The 24555-nt window shown below is 42.5% G+C and overlaps 1 protein-coding gene across 3 annotated transcripts in view; it reads right to left on the bottom strand.

Annotated features, from left to right (window-relative positions):
* HHAT (hedgehog acyltransferase) overlaps positions 1-24555 on the bottom strand; it is an 82107-nt gene that overhangs the window by 35139 nt on the left and 22413 nt on the right. For all 3 annotated transcript variants that reach the window (XM_061348308.1, XM_061348309.1, XM_061348310.1), the window contains one exon: positions 13066-13101. In XM_061348308.1, coding sequence (XP_061204292.1) covers positions 13066-13101 — 36 coding nt within the window. The remainder of the gene's footprint in view (positions 1-13065; positions 13102-24555) is intronic.

Raw genomic sequence — 24555 nt, 5'->3', positions numbered from 1 at the left:
CGTCCCTGCCCATGGCAGGGGTTGGAACTGGATGAGCTTTAAGGTTTCTTCCAACCCAAACCAGTCTGGGATTTTACAATTCAATTCTAAAAGCAGAGATAAAAAGTGATGGAAATCCTGGCAATACAAATTCCCCAAACCAGACTGAAAGCAGCACAACCAGTACTGTATTAACCAGAGTAATGCTCCAAGACCACTGGAAGACCACTATACTCCAACTCCAAGTCAGAGAAGTCAAGGGACAATAAAAGCATTCAGGTAATTGACATCTCATTTTATCTAATCACTGAAACTTAATCCAAGAAAAAAGATTTGGTTTTATATTACTGAAATCAATTGTTCGTTTGACAAAACTTGAAGGCCACTGAGCCTTTCTGCCCAGCTGAAGGTAACTACTGTCATGCCACCATCCAGAGACTCGGCTTCAAATAGCAGCCCAGAATTAAAACATGAATCCAAAGCATTCTCAATGTTTTACATACTTAAACTTTCTTAAAATTGTCTCCAATTATTTAACATACATATTTTATATTTGCAATTGCTGCTTTGTAAGGAATTAATGAGAAGGGAAATTATACCTAGTACCAGTCTTCTTTCTTCCAGTACTAAGGCCTAATGACTTCTAACCATAAAATGTTATTTCCTGTCCCATGTTCTTTCAGTTCTCTACATTCAGGGATGCTCAACTCTGCAGAACCTGCCTCTATTTTGACAGTAGGCTATATGAGCCAGAGAGCAAGCAACCCTCTCCCATTTACAAACTGCTCAGTGACTACAAGTGCCAAGAGCCTGCAGCCCCTACTGGGATTGCTCAAAAAGAACGAAGTGCTGCAGGTAGCCCTCTCCTCAGAGGGCATTTCATCCACAAAGGGGAAACTCCAGTCTAAACCCACAGAGCCAGCATATGCTACAGACCATCACATATGAAGATGCCGCTCCTGACTCTAAAAGTTCATGCACCACAGACTGCTGAAGATAGCTTCCCACCAAGGGCTGACCCGGCTGTGGACACATCCTTGCTGGGTGTTCACTGCTGACTGCTAGCAAAGAGAGTGCTGGGCGACACCGCTACTCTTATGCTTGTCGTTAGCTTGTGCTCTAACCTACCAGGTTCCCCCAGGGAAGGTCTCCCAAAAAACTAAGGAACTAAACAAGACTTCAGGCGACCTTCATTACTTCAAGTGGAGGTGCTATCTCCCATTTAAGAATCCCTCCCCCTCAAAAGGTACAATAGTTATGTCTAATGATGCTTTGATTGTAGCCAAGTTAGCTCTCCTATGCTTGAAATAGCAATAAACCCCTCAAATGACTGCTTATCTGTTTTGCTCATCCAGCATTCCACAAGGGAAAAAGGCACTGCAATTTGAAGATGCCACTCTTCAGAACTGCAGAAATGTGGTTTATCCAATCATGGCTTGCTGCTAGCAAGCAACAATTGTTTGGTACCACTTTACTCTTGCAGTGCTACCCCGAATAAACAGTATGAATACAAACTCTATACTGATCATACAAACACTGGCTTATTGGTTGTAACTAGATAACCAACAACTTAAAATACATTTTTATAGGTTATTTTGTTGGTTCAGTTCAAATCACAGTGAGGAAAAGAGACCATAAATATCATTGAAAAACACTTCCACAGAGAGAGGGAGAGAAAGAAGATGAAGCAGGTTTCCATGGTTACTTGGTTAACCATCTCCAGTTTGCTGTTTATATAGTTTAACAACTACAAGACAGTATAAACAAGAAGAAATGAAATATTTATTGAGATCTACATTCCAGAAAGCTCCTACCGGATGTCACTTGTTTCATCAGCTGACTGTCCAATGAAGCTCTAAAAGACACTCTGACATCTACTAGCTCCTGGTGCTCTCATAGACATTACATAGAACAAACCCTTCCTGAACATACATGGGGGGGCTGGACTCATGGTTATTTACTAATATTTAATCTATAATTTATTTTCAGTAGAAGACGATACTGTGCCTGGAGACCAATACAGAAATTGCAGGTGTCTCAGCAGGAAAAGCTCTTGCTTGGCTGTCAGTGGACCAACTGACTAACTGACCATCACAGGCTGCTCTCAAGCTCTGTCCATTTCAACAGCTGCAGCTTTAATCACTTCCAATGCAAAAGAAGTTCCTCTTGAGTCATCACCCTAAACGAAAGGTTAATGCTGCATAACAGCACTTTGCAGCAAAAAATGTCATCTAAATCAGGCCATTTTTATTTTGATCTCCTATAGAAATAGGCTTCCGATTGTCTGGGGGAGGAATGACAAGAAACTCTGCTACCACTAGTACTGGGAAGGCTCCAGACTCACAGTCAAAAGCCCCAAAGTTCTATATGGAGTCCCCAGTGCAGGAAAGTTTGGAAGTATCTGGCTATCAGCTTCCTTCAGCTAAAGGCAGTACTTCACCTTAAGTCCTTGTATGTATAGTCATCACATAACAATGAAACTCACTCCAACAGTGAAAGCAGTCTTGCAGTACTGAATTCAGTGATATGTAGAATCACTGAATCATTTGGGGTGGAAAAGACCCTTCAGCTCATTGTGTCCAACAGCACTGCCAAGTCCACCACTAAGCATCACATCTCCACATCGTCTAAACACCACCAGGGATGGTGACTCAAACAGTACAGTACAGTCTATTTAAATAGCATATAGAGACTGAGACAGACACATTTTTCTAAGCAGCAATGTTTTTCCTGCTGTGTCCTAGCCAAGAAGTGTCCTGGAAACTGCTACTGCAGCTTCAACACTATCAGCCTGTCTATCATCCTACACACTAATTTCTGCATGTCATTGCTGCTGTGTACTTGCTCAAATTCCTATCAGTAAGCACAGTTGTCACCCTTTTAGGCAACTGTGAGTCCTGCAGAGGTCAGCTCATCTCTCCTCTATGGCAGGATCAACTTCACTTAGGTTACTTTTCAACAAGGCTTGCACCTGAGCCATTGCTACACAGTGAGGGCACCAAATGGCCTGCTCTGGCTCCCCTTTTCTAGCCAGCTGCGAAAAGGTATTTGATGTGGTTTTATCCATATTACTTGTCTAGAGATACTTGAGTTTGGCAGAACTCAAACACTACTGAAGTTTATACTGCAATGTTGGCTCCCTCTCACTGGTCAAACAGTTAAGGTCAGTGTTTAAAACCACCTCACCTCAGTAGCAAGCTGTAAAGGTCTACTATTTAACATTTCCAGAGCAATAGTCTAATCCAGATTTGAAAAGCAATTCATTGAACCAAAATGCTAGATACATTTTGCAATAATCTCTAAATCTACCAGAAGTGTCCCTGAAAAGCACTAGCACATGGGATGCCATTATCCTTATAGCTAAAGATAATGTTCATTATATAATATCAATATTCACAAAAAAAAAAAAAAAAGAGCAGAGCAATACTTGTTCCTTATGCATCCTGACTGTCTCCACATCACTCAAGGTGGAACTCTGCCTTCTTTACTGCTTTTTCAGTGTGGGATAAGCGCGTAACTCAGGCAAGCACTGCCTTTTGCTGTTCACACAGACCAGAGCAGCAGAGGCTGCCTGCTAAGTGGAGGTACCTTGCAAGTATCCAGCTATGCTGCTTGCAAGAAAATGCTACATCTTCTCCAGGAGAAAGCAGACAAGAACTGTATGACAGCTGATCAAAAGTATTATCCTGTGGGTGCCATGACCTTAGCTCATTCTGCAGCACTCCAGTGTTACTGCAATTACATTTTTAGGCTATACTGGGAAGCCTACAGCATGTTCTTCACTCTCATTTGAGACAGCTAGGTAAATAGAAGGCTTAAGGTTCTGACCCCTCATTCCTTCAAAAATGAGTTCTACCCAATTATTTATTTGTGACCTTTAGTATGGAAGCCTGCATGAGATTTTGATTCACATGGCCTAGTTTCTTTAGGAGCTAGGGAAGGAGTGTTTCCCCTTAAACTGCACCTCATAAACAACATATATTTTACTGCAGCTGCTTAATAGAACACTTTTTACTACAGTTCCCTGTTTTTGCTTGTAATCCGCCCAAGTAAATGCAATGAAGAGCACACACAGCCTGCAACAAATCACACTATTTCCTTTTTTTAACCCGAATTTACATCTGTGATAGAACGATCCAATCCTTACTTCCTGTCCTGTTTTATCATCTGTTCTTGATGTTACGTAAAGAGCTTATAGTAAATATCAACGTTGAGCTCTTATATAGCATTCTTAATCCATAGATCTCCACGCATTTTACAAAGGATGATCATTATCCTGCTTCATCCATGGAAAGAAAAATAAAACACAGAGAGATCTTCAGGGTGAAATTTGGATGTCAACAAATTCCCACAGACCACAGTGAAGCCAGGACTGCACTTGAGGTCACAATACCACCAGTCAGCCAGAACAGCACCCACAGGCAGATCCCAGAGCCTTCCAGAACACCAGTGGCCTGTGACTTCCACTCAGAAACTCCACACATCACTTAGGCATCATTCCAGAGATAATGTGGCTCTCAATGTGGTATCTTATTCAGCTTGACAGTCACTAAAACGCCTCCCATCCCACACGGACAGCACTTTTTAAGCGTACTCTGCCCTCTCCCAGATATCCTGCTTTACTGCTCCAGACACACAAACATTGCCATCAGTTGCTGTAAATAACCTCGGCCAAGTCCTCTACTTGGGCTGTAATACTGACATCAATCCAGCTGCAGACAGATACACAGAAATCAAGGTCTAATGTCACCACTGAGGTGTCTCAAAGTATTTTTACCCTCACATTGGAGCTCTCAAGTCCCCTGGTCTGCGTGTAACCAGACAAGAGCTGCCAAGCCTCCTGCCTTCAGCTTTTCCTCCCATCTTCTAGATTTGTTTCTCGTACCCACTCTTTGCACCTTGCTTTAAGGCAGGTGTTTAAACTCACAGACTTCCTTAACTCTATAAACTCTCCTGGACTGTTCAGATAACCTAGAGCCAATATTGGAGCTTGGAAGGACAAGGACTGAAGGCAGATTGTGTACTGATGGCCACACGGGTTACTGGGGCATCGATCTGACTGGGAATGCTGTGTGCTACCATACAGCCATAAAATAAGCAGTAAAGCTACCTACTTCAGTAGCACATCTGAAAATGTACTATCCAGACATGATGATTTGAGAAAACATTAACTTACGACTTCAGATTAAAGTTAAGGTGTTACTGTTTTGACATAATAGATAGCAACTACCTCAAGAACGCTCTGGACCCAGGGAAAGCCAAGCAAGCTGACCCTGAGCACAAAGATGAGCCAAAGAGCTGGGATTCTTCAGGAGAGGATTCAGAACACATCACACAATCAAGTAGCCAAGGAACAGAAATACATGCAAGCTTCCTGCTCACAAGGAGAATGGAAGTCATTCTGTATTCCACTGCTGACCCAGACAGGTTATTCTGAACAGCTGCTCCTAGAATCCCATATAGCAGATGAACCACCAACTTTCTGAACCAGTACTGTCAGGAAGAGAAAGCACAAAAGCAGAAGCAGTCACATAATAGATTGCATCTTCTGGGACACGCACTTCCTAGTATAGTACTAGCTTCTAAGCAACATAATGGTAGCATTATGGACTACCATGTCACTCCCTGACACATCTGCAACACAGAGAAAGATGTTGTAGGAAAAAGCATAGCTGAAACATGCAAAGCTTCATCCATTTCCGAGCTTAGCTAGGTATAAGTCAAATGCAAGACAAAGAGAAACTGCAGCACTGTGGATGCTGCCAGGCAGCTCTTGTGCATGTGCTTAGATAGAATGCACTAGAGCAGGCAGGAAAAGCAGGCTGGCAGGCTCCTAACATGTTTCTTTGGAAGGGGAGGATGAAAGGTAACCTCAGAGCAGCAAGCAATTCTGATGACAATGGTTGAGTCTGAGGCATGTGCTGGCTACGATGTGCTTGCCTACAGCTGATTTGCCAGAAGCTAGAGAAGGAAAGAATGCTCTTCCCATCCTATTTTTTCCCCCCACATTTTTCTCCTGGACTGCTCTCCATCTTATTTGCAATATACTATCACACAGAAACAGCACGTGCCTTCCTGAAACACGTATAAAACATAACACACGAACTAAGTTTGAGACTGAAGCTTATACCAACCACATCCTGCCATGTGGAAGTTGCAATCATGGCTCTCAGCATGCCAGGGTACAAATACAGATCACAACATGTGGAAGAAAATAAGACAACATTCAAAGTGAGGAAGACAAGAGAATTAATTAAAGAGAAAAAAACTAAGCAGAAACCTGTGAGTTTGTACTCTAGGTCATGTGAAACCTCTACACATGGTGCAGTTAACACTAAAGTGGAAGTATTACACAAAGAGTATCTTTAACATAAGTGACATATCTTACATACCCAGAGGTGTGACTGAAATACAGGTCGCTTCGGTTATAAAAGGTGTAAAGTTCCTCAGACTGAAATCACACTTAAACTCCAGCCAAATTCTGGCCCTTAAAGTCACTCAGGGACAAAAACGTTCCAGTGACATAATTCCCTGTACTTCACAAGGAATAAATTCAGGATCCTTACAAGCTCAGGTGGCTCAAGACTTCAGGGCATGTACTGCTTCTATTATACTGAAACACAACCTTTGATCCAGCTCCATTAAACTACTCAGTATCATTATTTCAGAGCAGCCTGAACTGAATTTCAGAACACTTCATGGTCCACAAACTTATTCCTTGCTCATGGATAGGGACTCAAACACCCTGCAACAAAAATAACAAACCACTTTAATTCACAACTGCAACACATAAACACAAGGAGCTCTGTACATTGTTAAGCCTAACTTCCCCACTCCAATAGCTGAAGTTAAATGTCACATTTACATAACATTTACATAAAGATTCAGGTTTGTTTATACGAAAGCCAGCCTCGGTTTTGCAGCACGCTTGATGCTCATGTAACAACATTATGTGCCTTGTTTTGTGACAACAGATTGTTTGCTCTCGTTAAAAAAACAAGGTTCCATTCTGAGAAGGTGATTGAGAGGCTGCAGCTGCTCTGAGGCAGCTCAGCATCATTCTTCATTACTGTCTGATCAAGTCCTGCTCTAAGCAAGACACCTCCCTTCAAACCTCACCCCCACCAGTAGACACCTCAAAACCTCCAGCGGGTCTGACACACGGTTCCCAGGCCCTACCTGCTATACTGCTTAAGAGCAGCTCTACCTTCCAGTCTCTCCATGGAGAGGTCCTGACAGACTGCTGCTCTCTTCTGTATTTTGGAACTTCAAATGATTTTTGCAGAAGCCCTAAGCCCCCATATTGACAGCAAATTTGAAGAAGAAATTATTCCTAAGCTAAAACCACCATCTCTTCAAAGGAATAAACACTTTAACCTTAAAACTACCCAAGAATTGGACACAATGCCACTGAATCACATCTAGTGACAACTACAGCTGCTTTTATTAGCAACAAGAATACGTACTTCAGCTCTCAATGCGCTAACTTCATCACAAACTTTCAGTGAAGTCTCTCCAAGAGTCTCTCTCTCCAGCACCCCACATCTGCATCACTAGATGCACAAAAGACAGTAAGAATCACCTTTTATTCTTCTTAGCTTCTTGGCTAAGGAAGTATTGTTACAGTGGGGCTTTTTTGCCCAAAAAGGAGGTTTATATAATGTACACTGGAAACAGCCTGCTTCTGGTTTAGTCTGCTTTTGAAGTCTGTTTCACAGATGGACACCCTTGACTGAAAACTCTGTCTCTGTCACTGCCACTGGCTTTATCTGCTCTGTGCCAGAAGAGAATGCTGGTCCAAGGGAGCAAGACTGGTCAACACTCGCTAGAGTCTCATGTCCTGCTACACCTCCCTTGGTTTAAAGGCATAGGATTGGACGCAGAAAGAACGCAGAGGCAAATTCAAGTACAGCAGTTGCACATATCCCACACACATCTGCACGTGGCAACCTAAGTACCAGCATCACCAAATGCTTCCTCAGGAAGGATCACAGAATCAACTGGGGTGGAAAAGCCCTTTAAGCTCATCCAATCCAACCATTCCACAGCACTGCCAAAGCCACCACTGCCCCATGGCAGTGAGGCCTCGTCTCCACGCTGTGTGAACACTTGCAGGGACGGTGACTGCAGCCCTGCCCTGGGCAGCCTGTTCCAATGCCTGAGCACCCTCTGGGGCAGGAACTGTTCCTCAGCTCCATCTAAACCTGCCCTGGTGCAGCTTGAGGCCGGTTCCTCTTGTCCCATCACTTGTTAGTGCATCATTTGTGATGCAGTGTGTCACATCTCTAGTAGATTTTTACCCTGTATGTTACTTTGACGATCACAGATAGAAATAACCTGCTTGCCTTCACCCATATACACTGCTGCTTAATTAATATAACACCTTTGTGCCACCACTGATCCAAGTCAGAAAAATGAGACATAAATTGTTAGACATACTGCAGGTTACACTAAAGAGTATTCCCTATTCAGTGGGTGCCCCTAGTCTGCACCTAAAAGTCAAACACATCCTTTCCAACCAGTCATCTGGGACTCACAGGCAAACCAGTACAAAGACTTGGCAAAAGTGGTTAGGATTAATCTCATTCGGAATAGACCACAGTTTTCATAAGGTGTCTGAAGGCAGGCAGAGGCAGGCACCACTGTGGCCATTTTATGGCAAAAGAGAAAGGTTACATGGGGTGCCCAGAGGAGCTGTGGCTGCCCCCATCCCCGGCAGTGCTCAAGGCCAGGTTGGACACAGGCTTGGAGGAACCTGCTCTAGTGGGAGGTGTCCCTGCTTATGGCAGCGGTTTGAACTAGATGAGCTTTACAAGTCACTTCAAACCCAAACCATTCTCCCATTATTGTGTGTGCAGTAAGGATCACTGGTGACCAAGACACTGAACCAGAAAGACAAGCTTCTTGACAGAGCAGAGAAGGAAGGATACATCCCTGTGGGACTTTACACCCAGTGATCTCAAAGGCAAAAGTGATTATCTATATACTTCTATCAGTCCTGTTCCAAGGAAAGTGGAATCTCTAATACTGCGCTTTCTAGCCCAACTCTAGTATATTACAACATGAGTAGTATTTTATGGACAACCACATTCAACCCAGCAGCAGAGAGACCATATAGGATTAGTACTGGTATTTAGCCACCAAAAGAGGGCAATGCTCTATGCTACACGCCATATGGCACCCCAGCAGGGAATCTGTATCTAACTGTTGGAGCCCAGAATCACCTCTGGTGATTACACCTAGCAGTGGAGAAGGGATGAAATACAGAGTGAAAGGGACTGCTGCATCAGGTATCGACTTTCAGAGACCTGGGTGCATTGGAGAGAACAGGCAATCTCAGAACTGAGTTTCAGGGGGGCTTTTCTGCTTGGTTGGTTTGGGGATTTTTCTTCTTCTTGTGAGATTTTGGGGGATTGAGTGGCTTTGTTTTTAAAACAAAACAGTGGTAACTGCTTGGGGTTTTAAGCAGGGGCACAGATGTCTTCAGATCGGGGTGGCTTAAATACTGTTGAGCTTTTCAGTGAGTCTACATTTCTCATAGGGGTTACACTTAGATTGCGACTCCTCACCATCTCAGCAACAAGTTGTGATGCCTTTTGGGAGCAAATCTGTGCACTTTTAGAAAAGGTCTGACCTCACAGCAACTGATGATTTCAGTTCCTTTCTGAACAGAGTAGAATAACAAGGAAAAAAACCCTGACTTTAAAAACCCCAGCTATCAATTCATTAACATTATTCTAGTATTCTTTTGGGCAGCACAGAATTGTGAGGGGTTACACAGAGAATGAAAACAGCCAGCTGATGAACTGAATTTTCATCACCTTCTTCCATGGGTGTACCTTATTTAGAACAATATCCCCTCTTATGCCATACTGCCTTTACCTGGAGGTGCTTCTGGGTAAAAATAAATAGAGGTGGCCCCATACCCTAAATTTGGATCCCAGAGCTCAAGTATGCCTTGCTTCACCTGAAAAAACTAGAGAAGGGGATGATTTTCCACTTTTGTATTTGGAGAACCCTTGCACCAGGTAATAAGCTAAACTCAAATAACCCGCAGCTCTAAACAAGCCAAAGTAACTGCAAAACATGTGGTGAGCTGCGAGTGCTGTTAGCAGATGGACACTTCTGGGAGACTCTGGGGGTGCATGGTCCTGCAGCTCTTTTCAAAGCCAGATCTGGACTGAGAGGAGCACAATTCACTCTTCTTCAAAGGCACAGCAGTGCTGACAGTGTGGAGAGTTTTCAAAGGATCATGCCTCCAGGAACTGTCACTTCTCCACTGCCCTCATCAGCATTGCCCTAAAGGAAGCAGTCTTTGCCATTAGGACAGTAAATACTCTCATATGCCTGCAATTTCATTCTCAGCACTGGATGAAATGCCTGGGTGAAATAGCCCCAGTGAGTAAACAGCACCAGGCAGTCTCCCTATTGCTCTTTCCCCTTTAAACACTACCCCAAAGGCTATTTTCATGCATTTTGAAATGTGAAAATCCACCCACTGCTCCACTCTGAGATCACTCAGATTTAGGAGAAACAGTTGTTCTTCCTATAGTCACAATGAAGAAAAAATATCACTGTTTGTATAGTACACGTGTGATTTAAATACCACTGATTAATACATTTGCTGATCCTAATAGTACGAAGTACTTCCTTTTCTATCATTGTGTGAAAACAATGGGCAAATGACCTTCTAAGTATGGCAGTACCTTTTTAATGGGGAATATCAAACCCGGTTTCCACCACAAAATTACTGATCTTTCCCATGGATTTCCAGAATCCCTGCTTCAAACACTACAGTGTAGCTAATAAAGGCCCAGACCCTGCCATACTCTACTGCACTTTAATTTCACAAACAGTAGTTCCATGACGCCAGCACGATTTCAGCATGCAAGGAAAGTGATCAGGAGTCTAGTTCCACAGCCCAGTTCAGCCCAAGCTGGTAACCACAACTTCAGTGTATCTACAGCTTTCAATAATACATTTTAAAAGATGTGATTTTTATACCTGAGCTATCTTAAAAACCGTATCAGAAGCATAGTTCAAGCCACAGCCAGATGGATAGACAGGAACGATTTAATATTTGTTTTTTGCTAAGAACACAGAAGCCGTGGAGCTGTCATTCCCTGTCGTATTTGTGTTATGCTTCACTTGGGCAAGCCATTGACTATGTGTGCCAGGCTACGTACAGCCCTGGTCCCTTCCAGCAGCACTTCAATAAGTAATTAGGCACAGACTGTCCTTTTAGCAGAGTTTTAACTGCACTTTTAGTTTTGTTGGCCCCACACTGTGCATCTGAAAGCAGACTGGGCTCCCCTTCCACTGCAAGGGTTCTGTCCTTGTATTTAAAACAATATAGGATCTCTTGAACAGTTCAGATCTCAATTTGTAGATTTTCAACACTTTCTGCAACACTGCTTTCTTAGGGTTTGGGGTTTTCTAACCCCCCACACACACTGTTTGCATTTCACACATAGAAAACCAAGCTGTAAAGAAGTCAGTTTATGACAGACACCATATGAACACAGGAGGAGATTTGAAGGTTCTCAGGAGCAGAGATTGCCTCAATTGGCAAAACCAAAGGCAGTAACTTCTGAAAGGTCACATGGCAGACCAACAGCAGAGGTAACACCAACTCCCCTGTTTCCTAGTCCAAAAGTCATCTACTAAACAAGGAAAACAATGCCTTTTTTTAGTTAAGGAAACCCAAGCAAAACTCATACTGCTATAACAGAAGGGAAGAGTATTTCCTCCTTCGCAGCACACTTACAGAGAAGGTATCTGACAGTCCCCAAGTTGCTAACAGGGTGACAGACTGTGAATGAAGTATTTAAAGCTAGGGTTAGAACACCACACCGCAGAGAACCCACAGCTGGCTTGTCAAGAATCAACTCATGCAGACTCAATGGCTGTTTATGGTCCAAGGATTGCACAAGCATACAACTCCAATACTGCATCTCCACAGAATGTAAAACAATGCAGCAACAAAGGATAATATCTTATTCCATTCTTTGTGTGAAGCAAGTGAAAGCATGTTTTCTGGCAGAAGGGCTCTGAAACATTAGAAAATGCTACAGAGGAGCAACCAACCTGTTAGAGCTCTGGAGTCTGTGAATCAGTATCAGACCTTCTGCACTAAGGCCACAAGGACTCAATGAGTGTGAAGGCTTACAGAGTCTTTTTAAGTAGCCTGAAATAATGAGTTCAGTAGCAAGGGCAAATTAAGGAAAATCTACCATCACCTGATGCTTACAGCAGGCCCCAAACAGCATGCTCTGGCTCACATACTCAGTTCATACTTCCAAAATAAAGAAAGCTCTTCACAGATGGATATTGCCACATTTTCATGAGATGAAACAACAGATAGAGTGGATTCTCTGAGGGCCTGAAGACAAACTTCACTTTTCACACTTCTTTGTAAAGATCAGTAGACAGGGATAGATTATGTTATTAAAAATGAATGCAAACCCATTCTTAGTGAACAGCCATGACTTTGCTCACACAAAAGAACTCCAAACAGCAAACCCAGTTCCTCAGCGTAGCATTCAAATGCATTAATCTCCCTCTTCTTGTTGAGGTGTCCCGATTTAATCACTGCATTCCTCTAAATGTCAGCAAACAAAACATGCAACAATTATTCCACCTTCCTTATTCATTTTCAGAACACAGTGTATCAAATCAATTAGGTTTTCTATGAAGGAAAATGCTATGCTTCTTAGTGACATTCTTCTATACAATTCAAGTCCTTGTTAGAAAGTGAGAAGGTGCTTGAGTTAGCAGTGGAAAACACTTGAATGGTTTTCTTCAGTAAAGAAAATACAAGATTTCAGCAGGAGCAGGTAGAACACTGGCACTGAAAGTTCCTAAGTCAAGGTCCTCCTGGAGGACACCTGAAGAAGATCCTTAGTGACTTCAGATAGACAGCCAAGCCAAAGAGGTAAAGTTTCTCAAACTAATATGTAAACGGAAGACAAAAGAGGATCTTGCTCTAGAAAACACCAAACAGCATTAGGCTCACATGGCCATCTGTAATCACAATAGAAATGCTTTTTGACATGGAATTCCAAATTCAAAAAAGTATTGGCTTACCTGACCAGAAAGCGATGGAGCCCAACGTCAAAGCTTCTGTAAGAAAAGAGGCACCATATTTTAATTACTAAAAAATTATTACTACTGCACATACAGAGCATTTCAAAACAATCAACAATGCTACAGATAACTATAAAATTACTAGCATTAATAAAACAGAAGAAGTGAAATATACAATTTCCTTTCTGTAATGGCTCTTCATTAGGGGCTGCAGTGACAGGACAAGGGGTAATGGGTTCAGACCGAAACAGGGGAAGTTCAGGTTAGATCTAAGGCAGAAGCTCTTCCCTGTGAGGGTGCTGAGGCGCTGGCACAGGATGCCCAGAGAAGCTGTGGCTGCCCCATCCCTGGCAGTGCTCAAGGCCAGGCTGGAACACAGGGGCTTGGAGCAAGCTGCTCTAGTGTGAGGTGTCCCTGCCCAGGGCAGGGGTTTGGAACTGGATGATCTTAAGGTCCTTTCCAAACACGCTGATTTCTGTCACATGCAAGTAGATCCTCTCTGCAAAATTACTGTGGAATTCTTTCTTTGACTGTTTCTGCTCTGAACAGCACTAAAATGGAAGGGATTGCTGTGAATTCTCTCCACAATACAGAATAATCAAGGAGCCCCATTCTTTCAGATACACAGAAAATACCTGAGCCTTGCAAATGGGTTCCGCTCAGATCTGGTGAGGAAAATCACTTTGGGAGTTTTTTTTACAGCAAGTACAAGGCAGATCACACTAAATTACAAGCAGCATGCATGAAAACCTCAGCATTAACAATGTACATGGGCAGATAGGATCAGTGTTTCTTTCCCTTTCCTACTCTCTCCATCACTCAGACAGCTCAGGAGAATCAAGGTCATGAACAATGGACCAGCAAATCCATGACACCAGAGGAAGGTAGGTGCTGATTTGAGACATTTACTTAAGAGCTGAAGTATGTGCTGCTTTTATGGGACTATCAATATCATTTCAGATTAACTGTGTGCATAATGGCATAGCCGGTGAATGCAAATGGCTCATTTCCAGTGCTGGACCTGCTCTGAAATGGCCTTACATTCTGCACACAGAAACCATTTTGGCATACACTAAGCTCTTGAGTATCCCGAGGCAAAAAAAAAAAAAAAGCCTAACTGGTCATTTGAGTACAACAAGGTTTTATTTTAACAGTATTGTTTGCAGCATGCTGCCTTCTACCTGAAGCAGCAAGAGAAGTCAGCAGACAGTTAATGGCATCTTGGTTAACAGCTGATAGGCCATGAACTATAGAAATGGTAAGAGTTAACAGGGGGGAAAGTCCTCTGGTTTACCAGGGTGGAGAGGAAAGGAGCAACTGGCTTGCTTAAAAGCTGCCTTGCAACAGCAAAAAATATTAATTAAACCTGTATATTCACATTCCTTTCCTAAAATCATTTCCCATTTTACATTATTGCTATATTACTGTGCAATTATAGTGCATGAAGTGCATTCAGTTATCTTTCTACATTCCTCCTGCCTGGACACACACTTTTAATTTGCTCCTCCTTCACTAAAATATTCAAACTTGACCAGGGCAAGTTCAGGTTAGATCTAAGGCAGAAGCTCTTCCCTGTGAGGGTGCTGAGGCACTGGCACAGGGTGCCCAGAGAAGCTGTGGCTGCCCCATCCCTGGCAGTGCTCAAGGCCAGGTTGGACACAGGGGCTTGGAGCAAGCTGCTCTGGTGTGAGGTGTCCCTGTCCATGGCAGGAGGTTGGAACTGATGGATACTGCCACATGAAGTGCTTTAAGCTCCCTTCCAACCCAACCCAGTGTGGGATTCAATGATTCTGTGTTGTACATACAGTCTTCTGTACCAGAGCTGCCCACAGTCTGCATTTATAGCTCTGAACATCTTTGCTCCCTAGGATCAAGCACTTCAGGATGTTTGTTCTGGGATGGGGGAGAAGAAGAAACTTCAGTTTCAGGGAACAGCTGCATGCTGAATAGACACCTTACACATCTTCACCCAAGCTCACCTTTCCAAGTTATCCCATCTATCCTTTAGGGCAATGACCCCATCTGCTATTGTCTCTGAAGGGACACAACAGCTGAACTTCTTGGGGACAAGGATGCAGAATATTAAAATATCACCACTTTTGACACTGAACCGAAAGCCAAAGGACTTGGCTTACATCAAGCACGGAAACTGGTCCTGCTAACTTGAGGTGATCAGAGATGAAGGAGGTTGGGGCAGACAAAGCTGAGGCAGAGTGGGTTCAGACAGGGAGGGAAAATGAGATGGTTAGCTGTGGACATACATGCCATCTCTCATTTTTCACTCTTTCCAAAACTTAATGCATTTTCTATTAAAACAGATTTATAAGTCTATTGCGTATAGGCTTTAGGTATTAAAATATTTCCATAAAATATTCAATCAGTATTAAAAAATGATCATGCATAGAACCAACTTATTAGAATAAATATAAAGGAGGAAAAAAAAAATCAGAGCCTCCGTAGGTGTAACTTAGCATAGACAGATAGGGTCCATCATTCCCCAGTTTGTATCGATACATTTCAACTGATCCTAAATTCTCCACAGTGTAAGCTGTCAGTTAAAGATGTAACTACACTATGACCCACAAAATCAGGAGAACATATAGCAGCATCAGTGTGCACTTAGATTTTAAAGATGCCTCAGGACAGTATCACTGATCAGTTCCAAAAGCATGAACAAAGCTGAACAATTTCAAACTGTAAATGGGAGACACAGCTGCATTACTTAAGGCTACTGATAGTGGGTACATACACTTTTAAGCACGTAGGATAATGAATAGAGACACTGCACAAGGCAACAAATAGTGAAAAGCTAAGATTATGGGAGGCTGGTTTTGACAAAAAGCCAGCACTGCCACTTGCAACCATTCTGCTTATTCATATTTAAATACAGACTGCATGTAAGGCTGCAAGGGCAGGGAAAATACAGTGAAGTAGCAATGGAAACAGATGTGATAGATGTACCCAGTCCCTCCGTTCTCAGATGGAAAAGTTAACAAGGGGTAAAGAGGGTCTGTATAGCACCGTTCACACTGCAACTTGGGGGCAGAAGAAGCAACTTCATTAGAAGAAAAAAGTAATCAGACTGCAACCCTAACGATTCTATTATTCTACAGTTCTATATTAAAAACTTCAGCAAACCCTTCAACATCACAGCAAATCTCCCTATCAGGCAATGACAAGACCCCTGCCACAATTACCTCTGAATTACAACCGCTGAATGCACATGATTATCTACTGCTATAAAGTACACCCACATTTACTTGATATTTGGTATGAACTTCACACAGCTCCGTCAACCCTGAGCCCCTCTGCAAAATCCAGGATCCAGCTGATAGCCCTTGCAATTTTGGGTTCCTCGCTTAAGGCACCCTAAAGTGCCTTAAAGTCCCACAAATGCTTTTTGAAATCCTATAATGAGTGCAATTTTCTGAAATAAAGGTTTTAATTCCAATCTAAAATTAACAAGGGAAAGGAGATCCGGTTTATCAAAGTAGTAATGGTAGTCTTTAAACAGGGCATAATCTTGACTAGTCAGTGGAACAATAAAGGGGAGATATACTTAACCTCCATTTCATAATCACGTTACTCATTGCAGGCAATTTGATCTCTATTTTATCCAAAAGTCTTTAATTCTGTTCCTCTGAAGGGCAGTTTTGAACCAGTTCTACACGCAGCTTTAATGCCTTTGGTAAGCATGGAGGTTTTAGTTTGACACATTTCAGCAAAAGATTACACATATAATCCTTCCTAATCAAATTTATCTTTTCCCAGTACATCAACTAGAAATTACTGTCCAAAAATACACACAGACTAAACCAACAAGGACCTTCTCCAAAACACAACCTTTGAAATCCTTGCCCACAAGCATATATATCTCTCCTCAAGGTACGTATTCAAAATTACTTCAGACACGCAGTTTCTGCTTTGAAAGCTAAATGCATAATGCAACAACCTACCTCCAAGTCTGCATTCAGCCCAAAGCTGGGGGGTGGGGGAGGGGAAAGTCCTCTTTTATAGAAAAGATATGAAAGGGCTGAAACATGCTGGTATGAACCACAGTCAGTAGCAATTGCACATGCACTGAAAGTGCAATCCTGATGATTCCCAGGAAAAACAGCCCCTCCCTCCTTTAGTCCCCAGGATGCAAAAAGGCATTTATATACATCTGAAAGCCAAATGAGCAAAACTGGTGCAAGCTCCTGTTCATGCAATCACAGTATCAGAATAGCCAGTCATCTGTTTCCCCCTTGTGTAATGGATACTTTGGACTTGCTCTCAGATTTCTATCTGTCCAATTTCCTTACAGTTGGACCTTACTATGAAATCTTGTGCCCACCACATGCTAGCTAAAGAGCGCTGTAGCACATGGTTCTCCAACTGTAGCTGCCTAGTGCAGGCTGGCAAATAAACATATAAATCAGGACCAAAAACTAGTCAGGACCTTCTCCTAGGAGCTGGTTCACACCTTCCTGGCAACATGCCCTGAGCTCAGCAGACAGGGTGCCTCCCACTGGAGCCACAGACTGACATGCAGTGACAGACTCTTGTTTCCCGAGTGTCACCAACCAAATGCCCATACTGGTCCACACTCTTTATGAGCATGCATTATCCGATGGATTGCTTTCCACAAAGTCCCGCTTTCCATAGAAGAGCACCGTGTACAGTTCTGGTGTCCCTAGCTTAAGAAGGACACAGAAGTGTTGGAGCCATGGTCCAGAGAAGGCCATGAGGATGATCAGGGACTGGAGCATCTCCTGTATGAAGACAGGCTGAGAACACTGGGGCTGTTCATGACCATTCTGAAAAGCGGATCATGGCATAGCTCTAACTTTGGGCACTACCTTCAGGGGCATAGATCTAGGTAGATAGATTGCCATTTGTAAAGAGCTCAAAATCAGTAACCTAGATGGAGACATGCGAACGTGATATTGTGTGCCCAAAGAACACACTGCATGGTAGACAGAAATATTCCAGACACCTTCACAACAGTCATGTTGCTGCTAGAACATAAACACTTCTGAATGCAGAGAGGAATGGTGTAATTAACACATTACAGGAAAACCAGTTCAAGCAACAGCACTACCTCACACTTCACTGGAGCAAACAGGATACTAATTGCACTTAAATCTCTTCAAATCAGTTAGACTACCTGCCATTTATTGTGGTGATGGAATTCAACTAGTGGGTTATTTATTGCAGGTTCACCACTCTCTACCCTGTGGGGATCTGTCTCTTGAAAGAAGCACTGCAGTTGCTGCAATGTTCCAACAATAGCTCTCGGGCCTCGCCTTTACAAATGTGGCTAAACTTGACATTGGAAATCCTTACTCATTCACACATCCTCAGAGCACCCCGTCCTATTTAACCCTAGAACACTGCCTGAGAGACCAGCACTTTCATTAGCAGTCTCTGCAAATCAATCTGGCGTTTTGCTGGTGAGCTGCTGAACTCGGAGTCTCTCCCACACCAGAACATTCTACACTGGAGACTGAGAGGTTATTTAAGGACAGCTGCTTTCACTGACACAGCGCTCTTCACTCACTTCCTTGTCCCTCTCTCTCAAGCAGTGTCTCGCAGCGGGGTGCCCAAAGCCTGTGTAAACAAGAGAATTCCCCTGGCAGACACCCCAGCATCTCATGGTTCTATACTGCTCTTCTGGATCCTCCTATATCTGCTCATCTTTCTTCCCATCCTGCCTGTGGCAGCCTCCCTGGCTGGAAATGCCTCAAAGATGAAAGCTTCCAAATCACAAGTAACCACAAGCGCGCAACATAAATCTAAAACGTGTTTTAGTGTCTTGTCTGAAGAGTAAGATTACTACAGGGAAAGCAGACAGCAAGGTCTATATGCTGGTTTTCTAAGCGCTATTATTTAATGTCTCAATGAACCATAAAACTTGCTAAAGCAAATCCCATAGAGGGCCATGCCTACCCAGTACAGTAAGTATTTTTCAAGTAGTGACTCCTACCAATTGATTCATTACCTTCTTAATTATTAAAGAACTGGGAGAGCCATCCATATTTTTAGAAGACAGTGTTGACAGTTTATAGCTTCCATTGACTCAGACATCCTGCTTTCTGCAAGTCTGCTTGAAACCTACACCTTCACTGTCTCTTCAGTGACTATCAGCACCCTTCTTCAATAGGATGACTGCCACCACGCTAGGATACACTATTTAGAAAGCAGATGCACAACTTAAAATAGAAAAACAACAAACTGTCACAGAAGATATTTTACAGTAGAAATAAATACAGCAAGCAAACTGAAAACATTCACGTAAAGAGCCCAGACTGTTTAGTGTTGTTAGTAAAATGAAGATGGGAGGACGCATGATGAAAAGGGAGATCCAATCCAACAGAGCAACTTACTTGGATTTATCCGTTACCCACACTGTGGAATATACTTTTGGACACCAAGCCTTGAAAGTCACATTGGAACATTTTCTGGAGACTCTTGCCACATACAAGCCTGTTCTTGGAACTCTCATTTTTCACTTCAGCCTTCCAAATTCATGTAAGAACCTTGGTGAATTCCACCCACATCTGGATTTTACAATCTGCCCGCTGACATGGTATTGGAATCAGGAACAAATATATATATATGGAGCTCTTTTGGCATTGCTTCAAGATAAACAGTAACAAATCCCATCATTTTCTACGCAAACACAAAAACATCTCCATTCTTACCATGCAACATACAGTGATGCAAACTCTGGCTCATCCCAACGAGAAAAATCCTGTTTAAATGAATTCAATGGGCTTTTTAACATCAAGATCTTAAGAACCTGATAGAGCCTAGATCTCAAGTTTTAAGGTCCTGCCCTTTGTTTACAAGATTTGGTTTTAAGTTTGAACCATCTGCCAAGCAGTAAACTCATAGTAGCAGCTTGCTATTATCTCAAGGTAAAAATACAGCTAAGAGTAAAAAAGATAAATCTATGTTATTTGAAAGAAAAATATGAAGACTGTCAAATACTTTTATATCACGTCTTTGAGAAGCAATTTCTTGTTACAGCAATAATAAGCAGAACTTGTATATACACAAAGAGATCTATCATATTCTCTGACACTTGCTTAAGGACATACTAAAATTTTAACACTTCCCACTTAGATAAAAGTCATGGAATTTCTGTTCTGGTCTTTCCTGGAATGATTCGAAAGTACCAAGTGCCTTTTGGTTTCCTCCATTAGCAGCACAACCAAAGCTGCTACTGCTTTCAGCCTGTGCTGTAGAGCTCCTCAGCACCCATACAGCTGATGCATAAACATTCACTTAACTTACAAAGCACTCTTTTTGTGAAGCATGGGATTACTTCAAGGTTGATCAGGGCAAACCCTAAACCTTTTACTTGCAAACTAACTGCTGCATAGCATCACAGGGAGAAGCTAGAGCTTCCCTTACTCATGAGAATGGTGGAAATCCACAATGAAATCCTGACCCAGGCAAAAACCCTGATTTCAGTGGAAGCAGAAATACCTGGACTGACTGTGGACAGCCTGCATAATGAAGAATACATTCCAACTCTGGCATACAGTTTGTTAGAGAGACCTTCAACTCCAAGCAGAAAATATCAGTAAGTCCCAAAGCTTCATTTGTGGAGTTTCAGTTATTAGCTGGGAGCTCAGGCTGGAGACCTGCATGGCAAAAATAGTCTGCAGTAAGACAGCCGCAAGGAGAAAGCTCTTCTGTGGACCACATAAAAAGACTTCACAAACTGCTAGTGGCCTCCAGCCTACAAACTGGATCCATGCTCTAGTATCTTTTGTGGTTTCACCTCAATTTAAACACACAATTCGTATTATATCAGAAAGCCTGAGGGGAGTTTTAATGATTCTAGGCAGTCACCCCCCTCCCCACCCCACAATCTCTCAGCCAGAGAGACAAGCAGAACTTTAAGCAGGTATCAGTCTTTGCTAGTGTTAACAGCAGACACAGGTCTGCCTACTTAGGAGGCTTTAAGACAACAAAACTAACTCTGTTTCTCACCTGCCCACCACACTGGATCTTGGCAATACAGTTCAGCAGACACTTTTTAAGACAGCAAATCTCATTTGTAGTCTGTTAATCTCTCCTAGAACCCTTCAGAAGAAGTATTACTTTAATTTTATACCTTCCCTGATTCTTCAAACGATTGTGGTAGCTCAGCTCAGGGAGAGCTGATGAAACCTAATGCCCATTAGTGGCAAACTCCCATAGGGTAAGCTCTCCTTCACTCTTCCTCGAGTAAGATTCTTGCAACACAGTATGACTGCCCAATCACTGTAAGATCGCTATCCTTACTGCAAACAGAACAAGGGAGTTTATTAACAGCCATTACTCATTTTCTACAGTGGTTGCAAGCAGACAGAGTGCTGTTTGCCAAATGGGAACAGCAGTTATAGTTTCTATCTATGCAGAGCTCATGCCGAATACTGTGAAGAATGAGCTTCGTGGGTGATCAGCAGTAGGTGGGCTTACCTTGTGTGTTAAAAAAAGGCCATCAATTGCAAATTACGGTAACAAAGCAGTCACTACACAAATAAATTCCCAATGATTATGCAATTTAGACCCAAGAAGGATTAGGGTGCTTCATTATTGCCTCTTTTTATACTCCAGAGAGCGTACTGAAGAGATTTAAGGAGCCTTTTAAAGCTTTAATCTAACCAGCAAATTGAGCTGTACAGTAGATAAGAACTGTAGCATACACTGATTTGGCTGATGTCAAAAGCAGTTAAATCTTTTGTCTCTATCAATGAGAAAATGACTAACCAGTCCAAAACTACAGCGCCTGTCATATATTCAGGTGACATGTTAGCTACAAATAACATGTCACACATCAATGCTCAATTTTAAGCATCACAATAGTTAAGAAAAAATATGACAAGGAAATCAGGAAAAGTGTTATTTTTCAACTTGGAAACAAGTATTCCATTACTAAAAAAAGCCATGCACTAATTCCACAATTAAATGCCCAGCTTAGGGACAAGGAGTTTAAGTATTGTCACACTGGCAAGCAGGTGTAACATTTAAACAGGGGTTGTAGATGGCAAGGACATGCAGCAAGACCGGTCTTAATTCAACCCTTGTCCTTACATACCAAGAGATGGAAACAAAGATCCCTTTCCTTTCTGAGACTCTCACCCAGCATCTTCAAAGACCATGCAACAAGCTTCTCAGGAATGAAAACTAATATTCTTTCAGTTTTTCAAAGTACATAATCCACAAATATATGTAAAACCACAAGTTTTACTTGACAAAACGTTCTTAAGCATATTATTTTTACTACTGATTAGGAACCCGATTCAGTGTCCTTGTCCAGACAGGACACAGGTCAGACCTTACCATTTCAGGGAGCTAAAATTTGCAAGAGAAGGCTTAACATGGCTCATGGGCATTGATATATTTGGACTTCTGCATGCTTTAGCAATTTTGATTTCTTCTGTTATTAAGATTTCAGTACTATTTCCCCTTACTCATGAGCACCAGGCTGCTTCAACACTGGGGATGTAATTCTTTTTAATTCAGCTATCATTTTAGAATTGGGGTTTTTTTCTTAGATTTAAGGCATCAAGTACAAATGCAGGGTGGGGGGAAAAGTGCCTCTGGATCTTTTGATTTTTAAATGGAAATGTTGCAGCATTAACTCCTAAGATTACCACCAGTGAGAAGCTAGACCATTAAAAGACATTTTTGTTTTACCTGATACACTGTCTGAAACACACTGGACAACTGTTTCTTCAAAAATGAAGGCTGAAAATACACCAGAAGTGACACTTAGTCTCCAGGGGAAAGGAAAACATGCATAAGCCTGTCCTTCCTTCCTTTCCTTGTCTCTCAGTTCCAGCTGTTGGGCAAGTCCCACCGGAGGCATGGAGTAGAAGGCTTTCAAAAACACAGTATTTAGAACTATAGGACAGATACAAGACAAATCACCTCAAAATACCTGATCTTGTTGAAGCCGACTGCTAGACCATCTATAGCATTTGAAAATGAGACTCTCTGTTCGTTGCACAGGTAGGCTTGGCCCAGCAGCCCTGCTCTGATCCCAGACAGCATCATCTCTCCCCAGTGAAGGTCCTCCTGTAACTGTTGCTACCGTTACAACCCCTTCAACAGTCAGGTGAGCAGCAGGTCTGAGACACGGATTCGGATGTGCCATTGCAACCAATCCCTTCTTCACACTGCCACGGAGATGTTGGTTTCCTTTTCACTGCCTGCTGCTCCTTTCTATGTGCTAATTTCTCAAGGACTTGTATCTAAACTGACTCCTGAGGATACCTGCCATGGGAACAAGCTTATGACCCATCATTTAGCATCCTTCACTCTTCCCTGTAATCACCTCCAAATGACAGGTTGCATGACAGCAATTTGCTGTTATGACTAGCATATAATCAGGGGACTAAACTCATAGGAAGGAGAAATTCAGAGCAAAAATCTGCTCTCTCGAGCTTCAGATCATGCATCAACCAAAGCAGAAACACCACAGCAAAAGAGCACCACGATACTTGAACAGAAAGCAAGAGCCTTCTACAGCAGTTTAAGAGTAGAACCCCCTGAACTTGGAAAAGCACTTTCTCCTGAGCACAGAGGCAGGGATGTCATCCTGCCCAGACATGGTGGTTGCATGGTTAGAGCTGGGCAATAGAGTCCGTGTTAACTTGGGCTATCTGGGAACTTAAGGAGGCGAGATTCCCAAATCAAGCACTGCCGCAAACACTATTTCTGGTCCTGAATTTCCTTCATAATATCTTCCAACATAAAGCCTTTCAGCACCTTACTCATCTTGATGTATTTAATAACTCCCTAATTACTTATTCCAGTGCAGAAATCAGAATCCCAAAGCAGCAAAATACGTGCTAAACCAGGCTGAGACCACATGGGGCACAGGTGTCAATGAACTTAAATAATTACTTCTTTCCCCTACAGATCAGAAAATCCATTTTCCTTGTTTAAGAACCTGTTCCAGTCCTGACCACAAACTAAGACTAGGCAATTAGATGCAAACAGCACCAAGTGTTTAAGCCAGAAATAACTGACGGTAAGGTTTTGCTGCTATTCCTCATTGGAACGTTACTCCATGTAGTCACACTGATCTCTTGTGCTCGCACTCACACATAACATCAGTATCAGACTTGTCTTCTCCTAGGAAAGAACGTGAAAGGAAAGGAGAATGCCTCGTATGGTCCTTTCTGACAGACACAAGGAACTGCTTCCAGAAGGGGGAAAGGTTTCAAGAACAACGGAGAAGGTAGACAAAAAGGAGGAGGACAAGGAAGGAACAGAGGCAGATGAGACTGTATCTTTATGGCACGGTTATGGTTGGGAATGCGATTAGCCCAAGGCGAAATTCTAATCCATAATTTGAACCAATTCACCAAGACCTTGCATAGAGACCACTTTTCTCAGAGAACAGAAGCAGTACTTTTGCAATAACAAGGCAGATAAACCAGAAATCAGAGAATCATAGAACCAACTGGGTTGGAAAGGACCTTTATGATCACGAAGCCCATC

This window comes from Neopsephotus bourkii, unplaced genomic scaffold (assembly GCF_033783945.1).
Source record: "Neopsephotus bourkii isolate Nb327-2 ecotype Australia unplaced genomic scaffold, CSIRO-AGI_Nbou_v1 NB_354, whole genome shotgun sequence".
Classification (NCBI taxonomy): Eukaryota; Metazoa; Chordata; class Aves; order Psittaciformes; family Psittacidae; genus Neopsephotus; species Neopsephotus bourkii.
Note: the sequence above shows the minus strand (reverse complement) of the source record. Positions and strands in the feature narration are given on the sequence as shown.